Below are 21,221 nucleotides of genomic sequence, written 5' to 3'. Positions count from 1 at the left end.
TTTAAAACTCAGAGGTTCAAAATATATAATAAACATGAGTGAGTCTTTTCTTTGCCTTTCTGGGCTCTTAGGAGGTGTCAGGAGACGCTCAGCCTCCTCTGTGACCCCGGTGGCTTGAAATACAGGGCATTTCTCCAAGATTTTGTAGTCTCGTATTGAACTGACTGCAGGAGCTGCAGACTTACCAAAAACACATGCCCTCACCAGGGAGGATAGTACAGGGGGGGGTACCCCAAAAACAGCTGCTTAGCCACAAGTTGGAGCACAGCTGAGCTCCTGCCACGGCTTCAGCATCCCCTCAGACTGTCGAGCAACGGTGCTGCGTAGGCCTAGGACGCTGCAGCCTGGTCTGGGTTATTTTACACTGTATGTGTAGCAGTAGCTCGTGGCTGCCCCAGGATAACACTCAGGAAATTTGATGCAGAACCAGGATGGGACCATGGATCTGCTGAGGCCCTGGTCAGGGCTTCAAGCGGGCTGCAGGGTTGATGATGCCCGAGGCAGAATCGCTCCGGTATTTGTGGCCCTGGCCACAAACGTGCGCTCAGGCTATCTGAAAAGCTCCCGGGGGCAAGGGAGACTGGCCAAATGCTGGTTGGAAACTGGTCGCTTCCATATGCCCCTTTGTGGCCCCAGGGGAAGCACGGAGCCAGCACAGCCCCATCAGCACTGCTTAAGCTGACATCCATCCCTCTGGCCCTCAAGGCCATGCGTATCTTTCCTGCAAACCCGCAGTTTTGCAGGTTATTTATCTTTTTTTTTTTTTTTTTTTAGTGGGGGGAAGGGAGTAGAGGAGCTTCGCTCTGTCCCTTTGGCACAAGGAAATGCCGAGGGTGGGTTTGTACAAACAGGAGTGACATGGATGGGATGAGTCCCAGTGTGGGAAGAGGGAAGGAGGAGGCAGTGTTTACACAAGGGAGAGCAAAGCTTTTCAGAAGATTAATGGCCAGGCCTGACCCTGGCTGCATGAGCAAGCCCAGGTGGCTTGTCAGCAGCTGCAGAAGCCAGGGGATGGCCAAGGGAAGAAGAAACACCCTTTGGGTCAAGCCTGGCCCAGCAAGCTTAAGCATCATGGAGCAGAGAGCAAACCCCTTCGCAGATGCTGAAGCACTCAATTAAATTTGGGCAATACCAACAGTCCTGTGGGGTCAGCAGCGTGTCCGTGCCCACGGGACGGGAGCCTGCACGCTGCTCTGTGCCCAAGGCTGCTCACAGCATCTCCCAGCAAAGCAGAGACTAGAGATCTTTGCTGCCATTTGAAAGACCTTTAAAAATTATTTTCCAGCCCCGGTGTGAAGGGGGGGGTTGGAAAAGCTAACAAATATTATTACTTTCCAGATCTTCTGTTTGCTTTTAGGGCGGACTGCAGCAGTTTCGTCTGCAGAATATCACTGGGTGTATTTCCACAAAAGATTTTGAAGCTTCTTTGCAACGCTTTTAGACCAAAAAAACTTTTAAAAAGACCTGAATAATTTTGAAAGTATCTGAGAAAAAAATGATTTTTAATGGAAAAAAAATAATTTTATAAATAGCTTTTGCTATTTTCCAGTAAAATGAAGCTGCTGCTTCTCTCTGACTGTAATCCCAAACCCTGCCACCACTTTTCCACTGTGTTTAATATATTTACAAATGAGTTGAACACATAAACAGTGGGAAGACTGGGGTCTTTGAGACAGTTTGGCAGCTCTGAGTGCAGACTGGGTTTTGTGCCAGCCTCAGTGCTACACAGCACCTGGACAGCCGAACTGTGGACACGGGGAGGCTGTGGTGGGATGCTGGGGATGTGACTGGTCAGCCTATCCCTTCTCCAGGGGTTTCCTCTCTGACAGCAGATAGCTCAGCATCTCCATAAATGCCTCCTGAGCTATTTCCACTTAGGGCCTGCCCGTTTAAAGCATCAAGTTAACTTTAACCCTTGGAGCTGTGAACTTGGTGAACTGCAGCAGCCCAGAAGCTGCTCCATGCTCCCCCCTGCCACGGCAGCAGAGGATATCGAGGAGCCCAGCCAGGAGAGGCGATCGTTTCCTCGGCCACCAGCCCCGTGATCTGCCCAGGGTTGCGCATCACATCCCCCCAGGCACATGTCTGTCTTCGCATGTGTGAGGAACTTCCATTAGTTTAGGCGTGGGATGATTCACAAGCTGAAATTTAACCAGGCACTGAAATCCCTGGTGTTAGGGACTCCCCGCCTGAGCTCAGCCTTACCCAAGCTGTCTTAGTTTAAACGCTCAGGGCAGTAAGATTAAAACACCCAGCCTCCAGACAAAACAAACAAACAAACAAAAAAAAAAAATCAAAGCAGGTATTCTGGCTTTTTCTGCCCAAACTAGAAACACACTACTTGTTAGTCTGGGCTAAATCCCCCCAACCCAAACCAATTAGGGAACATCCCCGTCTCCCCAAACCACCCCGAACAGCAGAGACACTCGCCCCGTGGATGCAGGAGGGTTTTGCTGCAAGGAGAGAGCGTGTTCCTGAAGGATTTATCTGTGGGTATTTCTTACTGGTTTTCCTGTGCTGGACCTGCGCTCTCCGAGCAGGAGACGGTGCCGTTCAAGCCCTCTTCTGCCTGGGACCTCAGCTGCTTCTCCCGCTCCCGCCGCCGCCGCTCTCTCGCCGCTTCTTCCTCGTCTTCCACGCTCCACTGCGCTGTCAGCCTGCCGAGCCAAAGGGAAAACTCATCCTTAACACCTTCCGCTGCCTGTGGAACCTGGCAATAATGCCCCCCCGGGGTGCCTGGGCTCCCCTGGCAAGCGGAGGGCTCCTGCAGCGCTCCCACCACGAGCAGCGGTCCTCAAAGCGGCATCCCTGCCTCCATCAGCACAGCTCCGCAGCGGGACCGACGGATGTGCAAGGGTAAGGGGGGGACACACGGGCTGGGAGAGGGGGGCAGGAGAACCCTTCCCAACCCCAAGGAAGATGCGGTGCGTATCCCCTTCCTCCCAGACCAGTCGCCTTCCCTCCCGCAGGCTGGAAAGCCCCCTGGGAAGCACGGTTCCCTGCAAAACCGCTTTGCATCCCAGGAGGGGTTTGTAAAGGAATTTTTGTAAGGGGGTTTGTGGGATTTCTTGCAGCGCTGCAAGAAATCCCACACCCCCATCTCAAGCTTTGGCCCGAGGAGGGTGAGATCTGCACCCTGGGGGTGAGTTTCCTTAAGCAGTTGAGCTGTTCCTGCCCAACCAGGAGCAGAGGACACAGAGGCAGAGGGCAGTGGCTGTGTCCCGCTCTGCCCTGCCCAGTTTCCTTCTTCTTCCCCTGCAGAGAAGAAAACCTGCCCTGGCTTCTCCCAGACATCTCAACCACTGGATAATAATGTTTCTGTCAACAGAAGAGCCTCTCGCATCCCTCCAGCAATAAGCTGGTCCCCACGCGGGATCGGCTCCAGGGCTGGTGGCACCAGCCGGGGTGCAGGCACAAAGGGACACGCCGCAACGGCATGGTCACCACTCAGGTGACAAAGCGGAGGGTGAAGGTTGTTCCCCCCGGTGTTTGCAAGGCTATTTATAGAAACACGCTTGTGCAAAGCACGCACACGGGAGTCGGGAAGGCGATCTGCCACCAGCAGCAGGACCCAGCCTGACCTGCGAATCCCGGGACTGCAGTCCCCAGAGGATGAACCTGCTCAGTCGGGGATAAGGTACGACATCAGTTCAGACTGGGCAAAGAGCTTGTGGAAAGGAAAAGGGAAACAAACAAACAAACAAACAAACAAACAAACAAAAAATGCCTTATTTGAGACTTGTTTCAGCCCAGTTTGAGTGAATGAGGGGCAGGTTTCAGCTGACCCCAGAAGTGCCACTCTGCCAGCCTGCCTGGCTTTGCCCACAGCCCGGACTACGAACCACATGAGAGGGTCTCACTGAGATCTTTTCATTTGAGGTTCAGGACAGATCCCCCCCTCTCCCAGCAAAGGAAAGGGAGAAAAAAAAACAAAACAAAACAAAACAAAACACATTGGGATTGAGACATTTTGTTCAAGAAAAATTTGGCTTTTCTAATTACACGCTGAACTTTGTCAACCATTCCAGGGGAGACCCACTCGGAGCCTATTTCACTCTGCAGCGTGGGCAGGACCGCCGAGCTTAGCCCCGGTAGCATCCCTTTGTGGAGGGGTCCCACTGTCACCCTGGCAAGAAGCTGGGGGTGACCCCACATCCCTGCCCTCCCAAACTCCCACCTCCCTGAGGTGGCAGAGCCGGGACGTGGACCTGGACGAAGACGGGTCGCTCATCTCTGCTGAGCCCACGGGGGAGCAGGGAACGGAGCAGACGTGGGGACTAGACCAAGAGACCGCTCTGCTGCCGTGGAATTACTTTACTGCCTTACTTTGGGTGGGGTTTTTTTGCAAGTAGCACACCCAGATGCCCTCTCCCCATCTCCCCATCCTCGTCCCTTGCCACCTTGCTCTCCACGGGGAACAAAGCAGATCCGGACCAGAGCCTGGGCTCCCCTCCTCCCTTCCCTGCTCGTCCCACACTCCTATTTATTGTTTTCCCCCATGTTCCCATAGAAACCCTTGTCTGTGGGCCTGGCAGGAAGCCACCGTGTTGTTGTGTGGGTTTTTTTTTTTTAATATATAAATGAAGTCATTCATTAAACTCTGCCATGATCTCCCTCCCTTGTGCTACAGCTCCAGATAGTCTCTGATTCGGAAAGGCTCTTAACCCCCTCTCGCCCACATCACCCCCAGTTACAAGAAGCAAGGTCCATATTTATACCAGAACAAATTAGATTTCAATTTCGTTCCTTTGCCCCCTCCTCCAGCTCCCTGGGAGGTTGCTGCAGAGAGAGCATTGCACCAAGCCCCCAGCTTGCCCGAGGTGCCCGGGAGGGGGGGGGTCCACTCCGAAACCCGTGAACTTTCCGCGGTGCGAGAGCAGCGTTGGTTGGCAGCCCTCTCCCTTTCCCAGTTGGATGTGAGTAACTCTCTCCCCATGACCTCACCGGCTCGCTATTCTGTCCCTGCATCCTCCAAACAGGCTGAGGACAGCCAGGGGCGACCGTTTCGGGGAGCAGGATTTTGCTGCAAAAGCAGGGAAATATCTTTCCCAGCTCCCTTTGCCGCAGAGCAAACCGGCCTCCGCGCTGGGACGCGGCTCAGACACACCGAGCATCGCGGCGGGGCTGCAATGCTGGGAGCTCCGCGCCCGCTCCTCCCAGCAACAAGGGCTGCGGATAAAGCCCCCACCAAGCCCCACTCACCCTGGGTTCAGAAATATCAGCACAGCCCAGCAAATAGCTAAAACCAGTTTATTAGCGGATTCAGAGGTCGCTCTCGCGCTCAAAAAGGCTGGCAGCGGAGCAAGGTTTAATAAGCAATGCTTTGGCGCTCAGTCGTCACACCAACAAGCAGAGGAAAAAGGACAATTCCTTTTTGACTGACCTAGCAGCACAAATATTTGTCTTCAGTGAAAAACAAACAAACAAAAAAAAAAAACCAAACTCAAACAAACGAGAAACTAAACCTTGCCAAAGTCCTTGCATTTGGGGCAGCTACAAGGGCTTGTTGGACCGCAGACGGAATGTGCCATTTCAATTTGGACAAGCCCAAGTGTGAGGAAAGGGTCAGCTGTTAAATTGCCTTTCAAAGCAAAAAAGTGGAAAGATTTAATTTCCAAACGGTTCTGTTTTCCAAGAAGGGGCTGTGGGCTCCTGCTTGCTCTAGTTGTTCGCAATTATATTCGGTATCTCAACGTGATCAGCCCACAGTGGTATTGCACAACATCTTTCCCATTTCTAGAAATAATTACCCGACGCTTCAGGAGCGGGCTGATAGCACATACCTCTGCCTTCACCTCCAGCCAGCACTTTCCCAGGTCGGTTCCAAGCTGGGGAATTTTTGGAAAGAAGCAGGTGGGACTGAGGAGACCTCCCCGCTTTGTTTCACCCAACCCAGGATAGGAGAAATGGAAAGCAAGAAGACTTGAAGCTTGAAGACTTGCAAGATGAGCTACAGCGTGCTACACTCCTGCATCCAGTCAGCTGCCTGGATAGCGGGATTTTCCTGAGAGGTGAAAGGAAATTCCCCCCGTCACGCAAACATTAGGGGGACTGGAGAGGGAGGGAAGGTAGAGAGGCTGTTTCGCTGCCCCACCAGCCAGGGCCTGTGGCAAGGCTTGCTCCGACAGGACCTCATCACCAGGCTGGGTTGTTTCTCTTACACGGTCCTTACATCTCTGCCAACAGCTTTTGGAGGTCTTAGTTTGGGGAAAAACACTCTTTGTGGAAGGGGCTTATCTCTTCCCGAGGAGGTCCTGTAGGTCTACGGACAGGCTGAAAGCACCTCGGTTCTGCTTTGGCCACGGAGTCACAGCTTGCCAAGCATCTGGGATGCTCAGACTTCTGCTCGAACTGGGGCCGGCTCTCCATTTCAGATCCAGCTCTTAACTTCACCTCCCTCCGGACCCCCAGCCAAGGGAGGGGTTTTATTTTAATTTGCCCTACAAAACACCTCCTCCTCCTCCAGAACAACGATACAGGCACCCGCACTCTGGCCACGCCATTCCACAGGGCCACGAACGCCCACTCCAGACAAGCCAGTGTTGCTGGAAAGGTCACGTTTCCTTTGGGCAATTCCTCACCAGCACTTGAGGAGATTATAATATTCAGGCGAGGGAAATTTCTGGCACCAGATGAGCTGTGTTTAAGGGAAATGCTGCAGACTCGAGGAGCCTTTTGCAGGGCCGACGGCTCAAAGGAAGCTTTGCTGGCCCAAACCCAACCTTCAGCACTAAAGCTAATTCCAGAAAGGAAAATGAAATGCCCCCTGGAGGCTTTGGGCTTTGCAGACCTGCACCAGAAAAACCCAGGAACCCTCTACCAGCACGTTGGACATTCCTGTCTCCTGAGCTCACCGGGGTATCAGGCCAGGACAGTGTTGACTTTGGTCGGTGCCTCTGTTGGGTGGGCTGCCTCTGCAGAGCCAGGGTTCATGAGGGAAGAGGTTTTGGGAACAGGGTTTAGGAGGAGCCATGTGCAACCCCTGGCCTGACGGCTGCTGTTTCCCAGAGGATATATTGCCCCATCACCTGCTAAAGCAACAGCGTCTACCACCGCTGAAAATATCACCTGCAAGAGATGTGGCTGCATGAGCGTGAGAAGAACTGGGAAGGGCAGCCCTGCAGCCCCCGGCAGCCATCCCATTGGCCCCTCTGTTGAGGTTCGGGGAAAGGGAGATGCCAAAAACCTGTGTAAGGGACCTTCCCCTTCCCACATAATCCACTGCAGCCTCCGTTGCCTCGTCGCGGTGCCAGATACAATATCAGTGCGGAGTACGGCCTCGGACTGTCAACAAGTTCCTCCTGCTGCCGACCAGAGCTGCCAGGCTTTATTTCAATATTGCATTTATCACCCACTTATAAAGGGCCCAGACATGATTGGCAGGGGTACAGAGATGTGCAGCTCACCCTGCCACGTGAAGGGGAAGAGGACACCTTCAAAAGGCTACAATGGAACATCTCCCTCACCCGCTTGACCTTCCGCCAACAAATTTATCACTTTTTAGTCTCTTATGAACGGCATATAATGGATCTCTGCGACTGAGTGAAGTATGCTGAAATACCCAGATAACGCCTCCGCTCACATCATTCGGGACAACCAGTGTCAGGCCACCCCAGAAGTCGTGGCTGAGGGCGTTTGCACGCAATGCACGGTCATGCTGCCACAGTTTCGTTTCTCTCCATCCCTGCAAATCACGCACAGCCTGGCTCAAAGCAGCATCCCAGGGGATGCCTCGCACCGCAGGCACAAGTGTTAGGCATCAGAGTTCAACATCTCAGCCCTTTCTAAAGATCACTCTAAGACCTAGGTTTACCCCCACCTATCAAGACACCTTCAGAAACCCGTCCCCAAGCCCAAGGAATTGTCCAAGGTCACCATGAAGCCAGGAAGATGTAGGGAACGGAGCAGAGGTCCAGCTGGCATCCTGGCCCCCTGATTAATGCTCTGTCAAGAGGCTGCTGCTCCCTGACACCCGGGGACACGGGCTGGCAAAGCACCTACATTACAGCCATCTCTAAGTCAGACAAGCAATGGTTACACTTCTTGATAGACAGCATTCTGTGGCTTAGGAGAAACGTGGCTTGATAACAAAGTCTACATCTGGGTAATCACCCCACTGGATAAGGAATGGGGTGTGGGTAGTGGTACAACACAGGGAGACTGAGAAAAGAAATAAAATCAAAAATTATGTCACAGCCTGGGGTTTATTTCAGCCTTGTCTCGGGAGAGATGGTTATCCTAGCTCTGAAAGATCAGCTTGTCAGTCAAAGGCTGCCAGCGATGCTGCACAAGCCTCTCCCTCCCATACATTCATGTAATTCCTCAGCTGCATTACCCCGTTCAGAGTCCAGGCTACACAGTTTGAACAAGAAGGGGGGCTGGAGGCGAGGAAAAAAAATGCATATATATGCTTCACCCTCAGCCTTTTTCTCATACCAAGCTTCCCCGCCCCAGCAGTAGCTGCGCAGTCTCAGCCACGTCTCCCTGTTTCTCCTATAAATCACAGCTCGCCTTCAAGATAGGAGCAGCAGGATAGAGCTGCTTCACACCCTGGGGCGGCCGCAGAGCCTGTCCCCGCCATCCCGCCGGAGCTGGGCGGCGTGGAAAAGCGTCACGCGTGGGGCGATAAGGACACACCAAGGCATCTGAACAGAATATGATACAGCCCAAACGTTCATCAGGCAGAAATGGAAGAAAAACCACATGCAGCATAGTGCAGACCTCTCTCTCCCTTAAAAATAAAAGCAACTCTTCTTTCTTTAAATTAATCTTGAGTTTTCTCCACGAAAGCACATCCCATTTCTGCCCCAAGAAGGATGTGCAGCCATGCACCCACACGTGCCAGGTATAAAACTCTGCCTGGTTTAGCCTTCATTAAATTCCCTGCAAAGATTGACCTGTCACTGTGGCCTGATGGGCAGGGAAGACCCCGAGCTGGTAATTTACCTCCTCCACAAGCAAAATGAGACATTTTATAGAGCTGGTGGTGAACGGCAGGAGCAGACCTCAGAGGAGGGATGCGAGCAGGGTTGGTCCTTCATCATGAGCCTCATCTGTCCCCCCCTGCCTCTTGCAGGACAGCGGCTCCAGAAAGGCACAAGGGATGGTCCGCACTTCCAGACACCGTGGGTGATGCACGGCCCACTCAGAGAGGCACAAGGCAGCGGCTGGAAACAACTGCTCCTTTTTATTATTATTGGTTTTAATGATGGCAGACAGAATCCGGACAAATCCCTTACAGGATGATGGATTGCACCCCCAGGACCGTGGGTCCTTAGCGCACAGATAGGCTGGTGTGGTAATGTATTAACATCACCGGTCAGGAATTTGGCGGGGCGGAGGAAAGGGCTGGAGTTCGAGCCCTCCCAGTGCTCCACGGTATTCAGTAGGTGTGAGAAATCGGTGCTGTGTACGACCTCGAACCGCGGCCCTTTCTCACGGTCTCTCCATCTCAGCCGTAAGGTTCAAGAAATCAGTGTTTTCTTCTAAAGAGCAGGAAGTCTGGGCTCTGTTTTCGCAAGGGAGCACGCCAGAGGAGAAAGCAGGCTTGTCAGAGAGGTTCAGGCTGCCTTACCCAGCTTTTGTATTTTATTTTTCCCCTCTTGGAGGCAAGCAAGGCTCCATAGCCTCCCTACCTCAGCTACGGTCAGCCAGCATCCTCCTTGATACGCTCATGCTGGAAAACAAGTCTGAGCCTAGGGAGGCAAGCAATAGCCTTACCCCTGCTTCGAGCTGGGATTAAGGGTGAGATTCATACCAAGCATGCTGCTTTTTAAAGCACCGCTGGCTTGGCCGCGAGTCCTTCATTTTGCAGCCCTTGGGGCGAGACGGTGCCCCCCAAGCCCTGCAGCCCCCAGCAGCAGGAGGGAGTTTGCTACCCGAGCCCTGGCGGGAGGCAGCGGGGAGGCCGTGGGAACGCGCTGCTCCGCTCCCTGGGAGAGCTGAGGTTCTCCTCGGTTATGGCCATCGCTGATGAGTTGCGCTGCAGCCGGAACCGGAGTCAGCAGCAAGCCCTCGGTCCCTGCTGCGCTAGAGCAGCATGTCTTCGTGAGAAAAAAAACAGCCTTTGCCCCAAAAGACCGACTGCTACTCCTGTGCTTAAGGGCACGGACGCCCCAGCCTCTCGCCCTGGGACAGAGGCACTTGGCAGCCCCGCTCTGCCCGCCAGAGCTGAGGGATGGTGCTGCTGATGGTGGGTGCCCGCCTTTGTGTTCTCCATCAAAAGACTTAAGCCATACAAATGGTGGGAGAAGGGGAAAAAAAAAAGGAAAAAAAAAAAAAAAAAATGTCTGGAAGCTGAAAATTTGTTCTTACACACCATCCCAGCTGCAAAGCCTCAGACGTCATCATCCCTATCCAGTGTCCTTTCCAGCTGAATCATGCTGAGATACACGTGGTGGTTCTTCTCCGTCCCGCCAGAGGATGTGGATAACCTGTGGCTGCAGCCCCAAGGGGCTCAGAAGCTAGCTACAGCTCCCCAGGAATTTCCATGGGCTCGAATTCAAGCCCTACATACCCCATTGCTTGAGAGCAGGTAGTAGTTTAGGACAAGCAAGGCTAAAAGCAAACAAAACCCGTCCGTTGGCTTCTGGGAAAAGTCAATGGTAGGTGGAATGCTTCTAAAGAAACAAGCCCCAGGGGTGGGAAAATCTGGGAATGGATCCACAGGGCACTCAGAAGGGATGGATGAGCTGAAGTGAAAGCAGAAGGTGGGCATCCCAGGGGAGGGGGTACCCGCCATGCATGGGCTTGGCCCCTTACCCCCACCCTGCCCCATGGCTCAGCTGGGCTGCAAAGCCCCAGGTCCCTCCTGGCTTGGAAATTGTGGTGACATCGTTCTGCGAGTGGCTGGCACCATCCAAGTCACACGGGGATGGAGAAAGCCCCCAGGCGTGCCCCAGCAGCAACCGGGCCATCGGTCTGGCCCAAAGGGCTCTCCTGGCCGCTCCTTCCTCCCCACCAGCAGCATCTGGTCGCCTCTCCCTTCCCATCCGCCCTCCACGTCTGCAAAGGTGCCCATCAGCTCTGCTCTGGCCCCAGCGATGGGATGCAGAGGGATTTAAAAAAAAAAAAAAAAAAAAGAAAAAGCCACTAATGAAAACATCAAATAGGGAGGACTGGGGAAGGGGAGCACTGTGGTGGGTAAGTCCTGCAGGGACCAGAGGCTCCTCGTGAAAGGTTGAGGCAGCACTGCAAAGTATGAATTGCACTGATGAAGGCCCTGTGTCCCCATGCCAGCATCCCTGCCTCCTCTCCCGACACAGCAGCTCTGCTACTGGCTCGTTCATTTCCCCCATTTCCCCCTAAAGAGCTGCCCCACTTCTTCACGGCAATCTGTCCTCACTCCTCGTACCTACCCACAAACCAGGGAGGTGGAGTAAAGAGATGCTGCAGCATCAAACTGTGCCCCAGACCGTGTCCTGGCATCAACCAGCCCCCCACACACACACCCCCAAAATGTCCTCCCCTTTCTAAGCGCCATCCAGCCCTCCCAAGCACTTCAAGCTCCTTGTTCCCAGCTCAGCACTTGGGAGGTCAAGACAGAAAAATAGTGGAGTAGCATCTTCCCCGCTGAGACACATCCTGGCAAGCTTCCGGGAGCATCGCACGCTGGCGGAAGGGAAGGCATCCCGCAGAGGCGGGTAAAGCCCCCAAGATCCCCATCAAACTAAATCTTACACTCATGACATACACCAAAATTCAAAGGGTTTGGGGGATTTTAAAGCTACCCATAATGCTGGGGGGCTCCAAGCATTGCCAGGGCATCGCTCAACAATGCAGCAGCACGTTGCAGGGAGAAAGAAGAGGCCACGCAGCCCACCTTGCCAGGACCACGAGGGCTGGCATCAGCTGGAGGCAGAAAAGCATCTCATCCTGTGTGGTGGGCCAAAACGCAGGGGTGTGCCAGCATGAATTCAGATCTCACGGCTCGGCTTCCCATGTTAATGACTCCACAGAAGATAAAGAAGCACAAGTCCCATCCTACAGAGGAAATAATTAGGTTTATCACCCGATCTAATATTCTGACTCGTCTCCGGAGCTTTTTCATCCTCCAGATTCAGTCCCCCCTTCCCCACAGCATTATTTGCACTTCAGACTCCACGGCGTTGCAAAGGCATGTAATTATAGACACTCGCTTATTTGTCACCTGTGCAGCAGCCACGCTTTGGAGCCCCTGTTCTGGGCCAGGTCCCCCCGTAGCGCTAGCAAGCATCCAAGCAGCGCACAAGAAAACCGTCCTTTCCCCTCTCGAGAACAGATCACGGCTCGCTTCCTAACGACACCCAGGATTCACCCACGTGCTGGATAAAAACCAAACCCGCCGAGAGGGGAGCGGCCGTGCTTCTAAAGCACATCCACCGGTACGTGCGTTTCGCCCCACGGCTGCACAGCCCGGCTACAAGCCACCGCCGCGCTTCGCGGGGGCAGGGTCAGCCAAGAGGCCCGATAAACCAGTTTCGAGGGAGCCGGCCCAGCTGATTTACAGAGAGAGGCTGATTTGTAGGTTAATTAAACGGCCATATTCTTTTGTGAAACACTCCGGGCTCGATAAATAGCGGGAGAGTAAAATTCCAGCAGGAGCAGATAACGAACCGAATGAAATGACATGACAGGCGCTGGATCCCTATCTTATTTATAGGAATTCATTAGAAGGATAAGGAAAAATAGCCCACGATAACAAGATAAAGTGGCTCATGTTTGGAGAGGACTTTAAAAAATACAATGTCTCGTGGGCGGGTGAGGGGTAACTGCTGTTAACATGCTACAAAGGGAGAAATCTTTCCCCAGCGATATCCTGATAGAGAAACTATGCCTGCCAAGGGGAGTGCCTGGGCACAAGGGGCAAAGGAGGGGAGGTAGATAACTCTGCAATTGCCCATTCTTCCCCACGCCTATCCCAGGTAATTACTCAGCCACTCGTGCTGGATGGTTGCAAGGCATAACCCTGGGCTCTTTTCAGCCTCCAGCCTTCCAAATGTAAATGGCACGCTCCGGCTTGCACCTTCTGCAAAGCCAGGGAAGAACAAGGACGCTAATTTTTCCAGGCTACCTCCGGGCTGGGAAGAGGTGAAGGATGTTTCCTGGAGTGCCGACTCAGCACTTCAGCCTGCAGTGCCTCCGACACAGCCCACTGCTCTCAGGCACACCAACAGACCCCGAAGCACGGCGTGCGCTAAACCTGTCAGCACGGTCACTGGAAAAAAGCCATTTCATGCAAATTTGGCTCCTGGGACCGACGTCCGGGTGATGGCAACCAGGCACTCCTGCTCCGCACACGGGCACGGGCCACCGCGTTTGAAATGCTGGGGTTTTGTCTCGAGCACAACACTGGATGCTTAAGCATGGGGACTTAGCTCTTCAACCCCAAACCCACAAGACTTTAACACTGGTTTCAGCTCAGGATCCCTTAACCCAGCCGTACAACGGCCTTGCAAGCGAGTCCCTTGGCTGAGCAATGCTCACAGAAGGTAATTCCCTGGTTACCCCTGCTGATTCTCTGCAGCAGGAGCAGCCAGGTAAATCTTGGCATCACACCGAAATCCCCAGTGCTCATGAACATGGCTCTGAGCAGGCGTTTTCACCCTTGTGCTCCAGGTCACCGATGCACTCGGGCACATCACAAGAGCCTAGGACCTGGGCAGCGTAACCGCTCTGCCTGCGGTCACCTTGGGACAGATAAAAGCAGAGCACGGCAATCTCGACAGCAATATATCTTCCAGCCAGAAGCCTGGAGCCATTCACAGGCTGAAGGAGCTTGTGACAGCACCTGAGGTGTCAGGGCTTGCAGAGCCAGCCCCACGGCCGGGCTTAGGAGGGAGGGGAACTGCTTTGGGAGAAGGAACAGATCCTGCCTATTCTCCTACTGGCCCCTGTGAGCGTTAGTGGGGTTATAGGGGTGTAAACCACAGATCAAATCCCTCTTCACACCCCAACTCCCTCCTCATCTGTAAACAGGACTGGAAAACGCAGCCACAAAGCCAAACCTCAAGCAGATTAAGCATAATAACCCCACTCAGGACAAATGTCATCCCAGAGCTCCTCTGGTAAAAGCCCCCGTGAGTCTCTGGGGAACCAAAAGTCCCTTATCCACAGCAGGAGGAACTCGGAGACACCGTTAAGGACAGGAAAACACCCCTGCAGCCCTGGCTTGGGCTGTGCCAAGGAACGGCTCTTTGGACCCCCCTTTTCTGTGTACGTGACACATGTGCTTCCCTCCACGCCCCCCCCCCACCTGCCACCCTGCAAAATAAGTTGCCGCTCAGCTGCGAGCAAGTGATTCCCACCCCAGTTCATTTGCCTGGCCCTCCTCAGTACCAACTGGCCCAAGATCTGAGCCCACCCCTGCGCACTGCACACCCACACAGAGGCTCCCAGACCCCTCGACCAAGCCCTGTTCCGAAACAGGGACATGTGACTGAGATCTCAGTCCCTCTGGGAAAGCCTGCAACGGGCCAAACAGGAGATGAACAGCGAGGAGTCGGCTCCTCCTGCCCACTTGCCATCCCAGAGCCCCGTGGAACCAGTGGGAGCTTTTTTGATGACTCCTCTGGGTCGAGAACGGGCCCCAAGAGAAGGTGGGAAGGACTGGATGGCTGTAGGAGCCAGTTTCCCTTCCGAGGCAAGAAACTCGTTTGAGAGGTGAGGTTTAGAGTCAGGGAAATCCCAAATTGACTGGAAAACTCCTGTCCAAACAACCCCCACCTTGACATCTTCCACCTCCCAGCTGGAGAGCACAAGGGAGCCAAGAGGTGCCCAAAACGCAGGATTGTGAGTCCAGCACTCCCCAATTCCACCTCCCATCCACCCAGCAGCTCAATTAAACATAAAGAGGCGAGGAGTGCCTCTCGTCCCAGCCATCAGCATGGCACACCACCACCAGCCAGGGGAGGATCCCCCAGACCCACAGAGGCAAGAAGAATTTCCTGCCCCCAGGGAAAAGCAGAGGGACCGCGTGGAAGGGAATCCCAGCGCCAGCAGACAATGTAACCATCCTCCCCGGCTGACAAACGGGAATAAACCCAGCTGAACCGTCCACCTCCCTGCCCTGTCAATTCTGCTCGGAGAGAACGGTTCAAAGCACTATTGCAATTAATTAAATCAAAAGAGCAGTGTCAGCTTGCAGCCCTGGGAGGATCTGGCCCTTTACAGCTCTCTGAATTGAAAATGCACATCACAGCCTGCACAATGTACATTTCCTACATAAATAAATAAATAAATAAAAATAAAAAAAAAATCCTTTTTTTTCTAGGGAGGAGATTTCGGCGCTTAGGGGACACAAAAAGACAGACACACACTGAGACACCTCTCCCACAGAGCCGGGGAGGTGACGGGGGGGGGAACCAACCGGCTCAGGTGAGCGTCACAGTTGTGCTCAGTTATTTCAGTTGTGTGCTCCTGGAAAAGCCATCAGTAAGTTCAAATCTGCTTTTCTCATATTGCTTTCGGGGAGGAGGCGGGGAGGGTATCTATTTTCCTTCCTTCCAACGCATCGCGTCTGCCGGAGAACCGGGGTGAAGAAGCCATTTGAGCGGCTTTAAAGGGACACGAAGACGAATCCCTCCGGAATAGGTTGCCCTCCATCCCGCCGCGACCCACTTCCCCCCCCCCCCCATCTCTCCGCGACCCCCGGAGCCTGTGTGTCCCCGTCCCCCTCCCCGGGCAGGTGGGTTCTCACCTGATGAGGTTCTGCAAGCCCTGCTTGCTGGAGTTCCTCCGCAGGACCGCGCTGCTCATGGTGCCGGGGCCGGGCGGCCGCCCCCTCCCCAGCGCCGCGGGCAGTGCCCGGCGCTGCGCGCTCCCGCCTCCCCCCCCACCCCACCACCGCCACCGCCACCGCTTCGCCGCCTTCAGGAAGTTCTGCAGCCGGTTTCCTTTTGTTTCTGGTAGCACACACCCCCCCCCCCCAGCTCCACACCCCCGGCTTGGCTCCTCCACCTTCACCTCCCCCCGCCCCGTGGAAGTGTCACGGGAGGGTCTCTGGGAGCGCAGCACAAAGCCCGGCGCTCCCCAGCGTGGGGGGGGGGGGGGGGCTTCTCCCCCGCCCTCCTCCGCTTTAACCCTCTTCTCTCCCTCCTTCACCTTCTCCAGCCCCCTCCTCCTTCCCTTATTCAATCCCCAGCCCCCCCTTCTTTCCTCCCCCCCTTTACCACTGCTTTCCTGATTACACAAAGCAAGTTGGCAACAGAAATCCAGGTTGAGCGACTTGCGCTCGGAAGGCTGCAAATCACTCCTGGTCCATCCACGAGAAAAGTCTTCCGCAGAGGGCTCATCCCCGAACGGTCCCCGGAGGTGAACCAAGGGCCAGATTAACGAGAGAAGGGGCTTTGTGCCGGGAAACGCTGCTCCAGAGAAAAATGTTCTCCTGGGATGGAGAGAGCAGCTGGATTTTGGGGGGAAGCCACTGGGCTGCAGCCACAGGCAAGCAGCACGCACCCTGCTTCTGCTCAAGTGACCGGCTCTCCCGTGCCTCAGTTTCCCCAGCCATCAAATTGGGCCAGAGCAAAAAAATCTGGCTTGCCTCCATGAAACACTGATATTCCAAGAGACTGAAAAAGTGCGTGAGTGTTTGGTGAAGGGCTAACAACATTGCCACCTGCTAAACCAAAATGCCCATCTGCCATGCATTCAGGTGACTGCTCTTCATGCTACCTCATCATGGGAGCAGTCTTGGAGGAAAAAAAAAAACACAAAACAAAAAAACAAAAACACAAAAACAAACAAACAAACAAACAAACAAAAAACAAAAACAAACAAACAAACAAACAAAAGCAACAGCCTTTTTCTGCCCTAACCTGCAATCTCCCGTTCCATGTGCACTTTTTTGGGGGGAAGAGATCATCTGCTACACTAAATCAACAGTTTGGACTTGCATCTAACAAGTTCCAGCCCTACCTTATACTTGCACATCATGGTGCTCATGGCACAGCCTGCCCATATTCCCCCACAGTAAGTGGGATTATTCCTCTGGCTGTATCTGAGGTGGGAGCAGTTATGACAGGACCACCCTGCTTAGACACTCAATCTTCCTTCTGCTTTCAGTCCGTCTCATCTCTTTTACACATTTCCTTTCAATCACTTCTGCAGAAGTGTTTCTTGCCACCTGGTAAGCTGAAATGGGGAAGCTGCCCATGAAATACACCCAGAAATCTCAATAAAAAGGAAATGCATTAAAGCCAGATCAGAAGGAAGTGCCTGCCCTCTTTCCCACTGTCTCTTCATTTCAAAACAGCTTATTTTTTCCTGCAGGTATTTACTAAGCATCTCCTGAGTGCTCAGGAACAACAAAACCCACTAAGCAGACATTGATGCTGGCTTCACTCTGTGCCTGCTCAGATGCTGTCACGCTGCATTTTTTCCTTTCTAAATTTGTTGAGAAGATGCAAGATAGCCACCACAAAAGGTCTCTGTTGCTGAAAAAGAGCCTGCCCCAGCCCTGCAAGTACTTACAGGAGTAATTAGGTTTAAGCATGTGAACATTCCTATTGACTTCACTGCAAATGCCCGGAGTCGAAGTGAAATATGCACCGACAGGGATTTCTTTTTGGAGAGAATCGGCCCAAACCTGCCAGCGACTCCCATGGTCCGAGCCAGCCACGGATGCAAGACGGAGGAGCCCTGGCAGGCAGGGATGTAGCTAGCAGCCATGGGCCAGCAGCAACTGGGGGCTGAATGAAATCACAGCAGCACTCTTATTTCAGGCAGAGATGCCGGGCGATCCGCAGGGAGCTGAGGAGGGGCGAGGAGGAATGCAGCCGCTGCCAGCAGGAGAAGGCAGGAGCTGGCTGGGTGTGGGGAGGGGAAGAGGCAATGGCACACCACTACCCACTGGAGCCGAGCTCCTCCCGGTCACTGGGCAGAGGGAAAAGCTGATGATTCCCCCAGCAAGAGAGCCTTGCCTCCACGCCCGGGTTTGTCTCCTGGAGGATGCCAGGCTCAGCTCCTCATCTCGCAAGCAGTTGGCAGACTTCCACCCCAAGCCCAGGATTGAGAGCCTCTTAGGGATGGGGGCCTGCAACGAACAGGGCTGACAAAAACCATGCTTGGATGATGAAATCCAGGAGCAGAGAGAGGTCGTGACATTAGCTCTTACTGGTCTAAGGGGCTAAGATCATCTGGAAGCACCAGAAGTGAAGCAGTGAGGAGAGGGGACCCCACATGGCAAGAGGCAGCAGGCTGAGCTCCGCAGCGCTCCTGGGGAGAGAATTTCCCAGTACTGAACAAATTCTTCTTCCTTCACAAGGTGCCTTGTGCTACTCGACCTCTGGGGAAGGTTTCCTGCCCTTCTCCCTGGCTTTCATCTTTGAGAAAGGCATCAGATATGACAAAAAACCCTCCTCCTTCCTCCAGCATCAGCAGGGTCCTGCAGGACCACAGGGAGAGTAGAGCAGAGCAGGATCCTCTTCCTAAACTCACAGCTTGCAAGAAGGGAGGGAACTGTGCACTAAGTGACACACGTATTCTCATCTCCATGGGGCAGGGAACATTTAAACCCACTATTCAAAAGCACAAAGGCTGCACCTAAGGGACCGCGGAGAAAGAGCGGTGCAGGAGAAATCCCACACCATCACCCTGCAGAACAGAGGCGCCTGCTGCCCCGTCCCCGCTCCTCCCTCGCGTGCTGCCGAGCCCAGGTGCATCAGTCTGAATCATACCATGTATCCAAGAACAGTAAGGTCAGCATCAGTCCCACAGCTGCTCCTATCCTTTCACAGAAACAAACCTCCTGGTCCCACCAGGAAGCGGGTAGGAGTACAGCAGACACAGGAAGAAAAACACAGAATTAATTCATCTGTTATTTTTTTGGCACAGTTTAAGCTAGGAGAACCACCATAAATCTCAGCAGCAAAACCGCAGCCCGGTACAGAAGCAGGGATGCCCGGAGCACCCAGCAACACGCTGCAGGGCACAAGAGAGCTTCCCAGAGCTCTTCCCAGCAGCAGGGGAAGCAGAGAAGGTGGGAGGCCAGGAGGGAGCGAGTCTGTCTCCATCGCTACGGGAAGGAGGGCAGGAGTCCCAGAGAGATAGGGCCGCACCAGTTCCCGTTAATTACACAATCACTCTGCTATGTAGGACTAGTTGCAAAATCAGTTGGAGGCTAACACATGGTCTAGGAAAAAAAAAAAAAAAAAAAAAAAAGAAACAAAAAGACTCTAGTCCTGCTAGCAAAGAAATGCAGCCCAAGCAATTTTCTCCAATACTTCTGGGATGCAGAGCACTGTCAGCACAAGCCCCAATGTACGGCTGCTTTGAGGGTCAGTCCTTTATAGGTGCCATCAGCTGCCAGCATGGTTTCCAGAGGTCCATGCCTGCATGTCAGCGGTGGGATCCCACCTTGAGACGTTCTCACGTGGCCAGCCTCACCTCTTCAGCAAGGACCAGGCAGCCCTGTGTCTGCCCGAGACCCTGCACTTCCACCAGCAGCCCCACCTAGGATGATAGAGTAGATGGGGTCTCTCTGTTTTGCCTTTGAACTGATGCATCCTTCCCACTGCCATCCCAAACCTCTCCTCCTATCCTGACACCTCCCCGACTTCTCTTCGCCACGCACGTGCAACCCCCACTTGGAAGGCAGCCTGGCAGGCATCAGCACTTGCCCAGCCCCCTGGGAACCCCAGTTCAGTGAAAGGGACACACCAGTTGGTGTGTCAGCCGTGCAGACGGTGTGGTTTACGCATTAACCTGATGGATAGGGCTTGCCCATCTCACCTTCATCCCTGATTCCCAGTTAGCTCAGCCTAGCTTATTTAGCCAGGGCTCACTTTTGGGCAGCCATAGAGAGAGGCCAGAACAAGCAGCCAGGGGTAATCCCAAGGAAACAAGGTGTCTAGCAGCCAAAAGCAGCACATTGTCTCCTTCACAGCAGAACAACTTGTTACAAGCTCCAGAAAAGTGCTGTCAGGAGGGCAGGGCATCTCATCTGTGCAATTAGCTCAGGGTTCAAGGGAAGGAGTCTAGTTCCAATGATGCTCCCCGTCAAGCCTTCCTCAGCCCTGGCCATGAGTCAGGAAGGGACATTCCTAAGCCAATGCTTGACCCCATGGGAGTTCAGGGAGGGTGTTCAACGCTGTAGGCAGGAGATGTCTTGGCTCAGAGCTTTTTCCTGGCCCACGTGCTCAGAGGAGCACCATGAAGAACATGTATAATTGTGGGCTGGGTCCAAAGAGTCAACAAACAGTGTGTCATACTAAATCTGAAGTACTTGGCTTCGGATCAATGATGGTTTTCTTCCTATGACATCCAAAGAGGCAGAAACAAGAGGGAGAAGAAGCCCGGTCTAGAAGGAGCATCCTTCTTTGTCTACCCCACCGCTACCCCTCACCCTCACACAAAATGGAGGAGGGACCCTCCCTGTGGGGCACTTCATGTGTACATCCATAAACCTAAAATCCTAAGAGTTTGCTTCATCTGGCAGTGAGAGGGGATGGTGCAAGCTTACAAGCCTCATAAGAAAAGATGCTTTTGCTCCAGGAATGATACAAAGGAGGACAGAGTATGAGGGAACCGAGGGAGAAGGAATCAAAAGGACCATCTGAAAGCTGGATTTCAAACAGGGGAAGGAAGGAAGCAAAGAGAGGCGGTGTAAGCACTAACTGGGCAGCCCAGCATGGTTAAAGGGGATCGGAGCCCCTCTGGTGCGAGATGCTGTGCCAACAGGGAGAGATCCCACCTGAGCCGCTGCGGTGAGCTGTTGCCTGAGTTTTACAGAGCAGGGCCAAGACCAAGCGCCCCAGCCAAGCCCTGGAGGAGTACAACTGGTTCAGCACGTCGAGCCAGTGTGGTTACTGCAGCTCACCATATCTATATGTTAGGTTAAATCAACAAAGCCATTGGGAAAGAGACAGGAAGACACAACAATGGCTGCAGATAAGACACTCCCGGCCCACGCAGGAGGGTCATTACTGGACAAGAGAACTATTGGAGACTAGCTCCATCTCTTTTGGTTGCCTCTCAGGACCAAGAAGCAGGACAAAGGACTCCATCCGGGATGAATAAGCCACAGGCTATTGCTGCCAAGAGGTTGTCTGTCCCCCAACTGGCAGACACTGTAGAAAATACTTTTAAAAAGGCCTGCTTACAGCATCACATTGCCTTGTCACTAGTCTTTGCTCACTGAGGCTTGGAAAGCTGCTGAATGAATCTGAACTTTGAATGCCCATTCAAAATAAGTGGAGTGGCCTTTGCTTTGGCTGGGTGGATTAGATGGACACTGGGCAGCCAAA

The 21,221-nt window shown here is 53.6% G+C and overlaps 1 protein-coding gene across 2 annotated transcripts in view; it reads right to left on the bottom strand.

Annotated features, from left to right (window-relative positions):
* LSP1 (lymphocyte specific protein 1) overlaps positions 1 to 21,221 on the bottom strand; it is a 51,601-nt gene that overhangs the window by 22,701 nt on the left and 7,679 nt on the right. The window contains exons 1-2 of one of the 2 annotated variants that reach the window (XM_042785468.1): positions 15,677 to 15,807; positions 2,505 to 2,657 (exon numbers count right to left, since the gene is read on the bottom strand). In XM_042785468.1, coding sequence (XP_042641402.1) covers positions 2,505 to 2,657; positions 15,677 to 15,735 — 212 coding nt within the window. In that variant the 5' untranslated portion in view covers positions 15,736 to 15,807. Of the gene's footprint in view, positions 1 to 2,504; positions 2,658 to 15,676; positions 15,808 to 21,221 lie in introns of those variants that run through there. The other variant, XM_032984968.2, reaches the window with a different exon arrangement.

The sequence above is a fragment of the Tyto alba genome, unplaced genomic scaffold (assembly GCF_018691265.1).
Source record: "Tyto alba isolate M040663 unplaced genomic scaffold, T.alba_DEE_v4.0 Super-Scaffold_8, whole genome shotgun sequence".
Lineage (NCBI taxonomy): Eukaryota > Metazoa > Chordata > Aves > Strigiformes > Tytonidae > Tyto > Tyto alba.
Note: the sequence above shows the minus strand (reverse complement) of the source record. Positions and strands in the feature narration are given on the sequence as shown.